At 52.9% G+C, this 3,200-nt stretch overlaps 1 protein-coding gene across 1 annotated transcript; it reads left to right on the top strand.

Moving 5' to 3' along the window:
- The first annotated feature begins 450 nt into the window (after positions 1-450).
- Positions 451-2,190, top strand: LOC109752587 (protein STRICTOSIDINE SYNTHASE-LIKE 10-like). The gene is made up of 4 exons (XM_073509517.1): positions 451-486; positions 1,164-1,511; positions 1,562-1,611; positions 1,710-2,190. The coding sequence occupies exons 1-4, from the start codon at positions 451-453 to the stop codon at positions 2,188-2,190; spliced, it is 915 nt and encodes a 304-aa protein (XP_073365618.1).
- The last annotated feature ends 1,010 nt before the right edge of the window (positions 2,191-3,200 follow it).

The following is a 3,200-nucleotide window of genomic DNA, read 5'->3' as shown; positions in this document are numbered from 1 at the left end:
TTCCATGGCCATCGGATCTGGCGTGTGATGCAGATCGGCGGAGCTGCAGATGAGAGGTCGACATGGGCAGCAGGCCAGGGCACCAAGAATATGCCCGTCGTCAACGACGGCCAGCTAGTCCCCGACCTCCCCCTCCAACCTCGGCGACGTGGAGGCGGACGGTGAGGTGTCGACTCCCGGCCTGCCGCTGCGCGCGCCCAGCCAGCTCTCCAGCTTGGCGCTCCCTGCCGCCGTCGTCTCTGGAAACGGCAACGGGAACCGGCCTCCCCCACCAACCTCGGCGAAGCGGAGGCGGTCGGCGAGGTCCCGCGTGGTGATGGAGATTGCAGTGGGGAGTGGCGAGAGTGACGAGGAGAGAAGGCAGTGGGGAGGGGAACGGATAACTAGTCCGGGCGAAAGCGTCAAGTGCCACACGTTCGGGCGAATGCTCTACCACCCGCACGCCTCACTATGCCTACGTGGCACGGGAGATGCCGGCTGATTCCTGTAAGATTCGTGCACTGCAAATCAACGGTGATTAGCGCGTGTGGGTGAGATACAAACGCCCACACGTGTGGGCGTTAGTGTATCCGAAAATGTATTAGTACTCTCTCCGCCCACTTGTTTATGAAAACGGGGATAGAATAGTAATTTGCGGCTGCCGCGGACGTACACAGATGATGCGAACGTGTCCGCTTGCATCCCTATGCTAGCCCGCTACACCAGGTAGCCAAGTCTTTGGAAAACCCCGTTCGGTGAAACGGATTGGAATATGACACGTGCTTGTACTTCGTTCACGTCCATCCGATTAGTAACCGACGGTCCTTATCCGTGACACGTGTCACCACTCCGAAGAACTGTCCACCCCCGCGTGAAGCTGGCGATTACAGCTCGATCGGAATCTCCTCGAAAGCAGGAGAAAGGTTACAACTCTTTCTCAATGGCAGTTCCAATTCAAACTCCGGATCCAATGTGATTGTGCCCTTTAAATCTCGAGCTACCTGCCGTGAAAGAACTCACACGAAAACCAAGGAAAGTCGTTCTTCTCGATCGCCGCAGCGTTTGTTCCGACGAATCCACCGGCGCCGCAACCCATGGGGCGCCGCGGATCCGCGAGCGGGTGGCTCGTCCTCCTGCTCGCTCTTCTCGCCGTCTCTCTGGTGCCGTCGTGCTCGGCCGCGGAGGTAAAGACCAGCCCGACGGAGTGGAGCCTCCACCTCCCCCTGCCCAACGGCGTCACCGGCGCCGAGAGCCTGGCCTTCGACGCGCGCGGCCAGGGCCCCTACACCGGCGTCTCGGACGGCCGCGTCCTCAAGTGGGGCGGCAGCTCCGTCGGCTGGACGACCTTCGCCCACCACGCCAACTACAGGAAGTTCCCCATGTGCACCGTGCCCGTGGCGCCGTCCGAGGAGACGGAGAGCCTGTGCGGGCGGCCGCTGGGGCTCGCGTTCCACCGCAAGTCCGGCGACCTCTACATCGCCGACGCGTACAAGGGGCTCATGAGGGTCGGCCCCGACGGCGGCGAGGCTGAGGTGCTGGTGGCGTCCCGTTCAACTTCGTCAACGGCATCGACATCGACCAGGCCACCGGCGATGTTTACTTCACCGACAGCAGCGTGACATATCCACGAAGGTACGTACATTATACACTGAGGACTAATCCAGATAGCTTCTGCAGGTAAAAAACCAAGATCGTAATAAAACTAAAATTAAAACTACTGATCCGTGCAGGTTTAATACGGAAATCATGATGAACGCGGACGCGACGGGGAGGCTGCTCAAGTACGACGCGCTGAAGAAGCAGGTCACCGTGCTCAAGGACGGCTTGCCGTACCCCAACGGCGTCGCGGTGAGCCACGACAGGACGTACGTCGTCGTCGCGCACACGGTGCCGTGCCAGGCACACAGGTACTATCTCCAGGGACCAAAGGCTGGCCACTACGAGCTGCTCGCCGACCTGCCGGGCTACCCGGACAACGTGCGGCGGGACGAGAAGGGCGGTTACTGGGTGGCGCTGAACCAGGAGAAGGGGCGCTCGGGCGTGACCACAGCCCCCGTGAAGCACTTGGTTGGTGTCCGGCTCGACGGCGGCGGCGTTGAAGTCGAGGAGCTGACGGCGGCCAAGGGCGTGACGCTCAGCGAGGTGACCGAGAGGAAAGGACAGCTGTGGCTCGGCTCCGTCGAGCTCGATTATATCGGCCTAGTTGTCTAGTTACATTACTAAGTTTTTTATTAGAAGATTGTCATAATGTGGTCAGTTATGTAGGTTAATTTGTTGGTGGACATAATTAAGCTTGTTTTTAACAGACATTCAGAAACAATATTTGGGTTCTTTTTTGAGTGCTCTTTGTTCTCAATCTTGGGTGGAAGTTTCTTTTCATGGGAGACGATGGCATGCACACACGTCGTAAAACTTAATACACGGATCGAGTTCGTTCAAAAGTCCAGTTAAATAGCTGGATCGAAATTCGGTTTCTCAATTCACTAAATCTATTTGGCGAACAAAGGCCGAACGCTTCGTCTTCCATCTAATGACAGCAGTGGGATAAACGCAAAACCGTAGAAGAAAAACCGCTCCAGCAATGCATCAAATAGACTAATAAACACCTTATTCCGTAGTTATGGTCAACCAGATGTAAACTAAGTTATCCTAATCCTTTTGACCACATGTTAGTAAAATGCACTTTATATGTAAGTTGCATGGTTGGGTCAGTCTATTTTCTGGTTGTTGATTCTTTTGTCAAGATTTGTGCCGTTCTTTTTTCCTCTTTGTGTTGTTTCGTGGCTTTTGGGTTGAATTTTCGACTTGCCCTTGTTTCGGGTCTATCAATGTTCTTGAGCTTGAAACCCGTTGCCTGTTTTTTTCTTCTTCTTCTATTTTTATGTGTTTTTGCTTTTTTAGTTAGTTTTTTTCCTTTTCCTTTATGGGTATTTTTGGGATGTTGGATGAGTGTAAATGTATACACACAAATATTATACAATATGTGTGCTAATTATACTAGAGTGCACAAATTGCACTATTATATGTTTATTCTTCGCATATTATAAAAAGTGCAATTTGGTTGCAAAGTTGTGTGAAAGTTTCCCTTTTTTCATTTTTCTTCTTCTCAAAGGGTAATACCAATGCCACCAATTCAGTCTTCAAAACTTCATTTTCTTCTTCTCAAAGGGTAATACCAATGCCTTCAACCATTCCTTCTTAAAAACTTCCTATTTGCAAAA

The sequence above is a fragment of the Aegilops tauschii genome, chromosome 2 (genome assembly GCF_002575655.3).
Source record: "Aegilops tauschii subsp. strangulata cultivar AL8/78 chromosome 2, Aet v6.0, whole genome shotgun sequence".
NCBI classification, from domain to species: Eukaryota; Viridiplantae; Streptophyta; class Magnoliopsida; order Poales; family Poaceae; genus Aegilops; species Aegilops tauschii.
The sequence above is the reverse complement of the archived record's forward strand: the minus strand, read 5'-3'. Positions and strand labels throughout refer to the sequence as shown.

Coding starts and splice junctions, on each gene's coding strand:
- LOC109752587 (XM_073509517.1), top strand. CDS start 451: ATGCCTACGTGGCACGGGAGATGCCGGCTGATTCCT. Junction 487..1,163: donor GGAGATGCCGGCTGATTCCT/GTAAGATTCGTG, acceptor TCGGCCGCGGAG/GTAAAGACCAGCCCGACGGA. Junction 1,512..1,561: donor CCGACGGCGGCGAGGCTGAG/GTGCTGGTGGCG, acceptor GACATCGACCAG/GCCACCGGCGATGTTTACTT.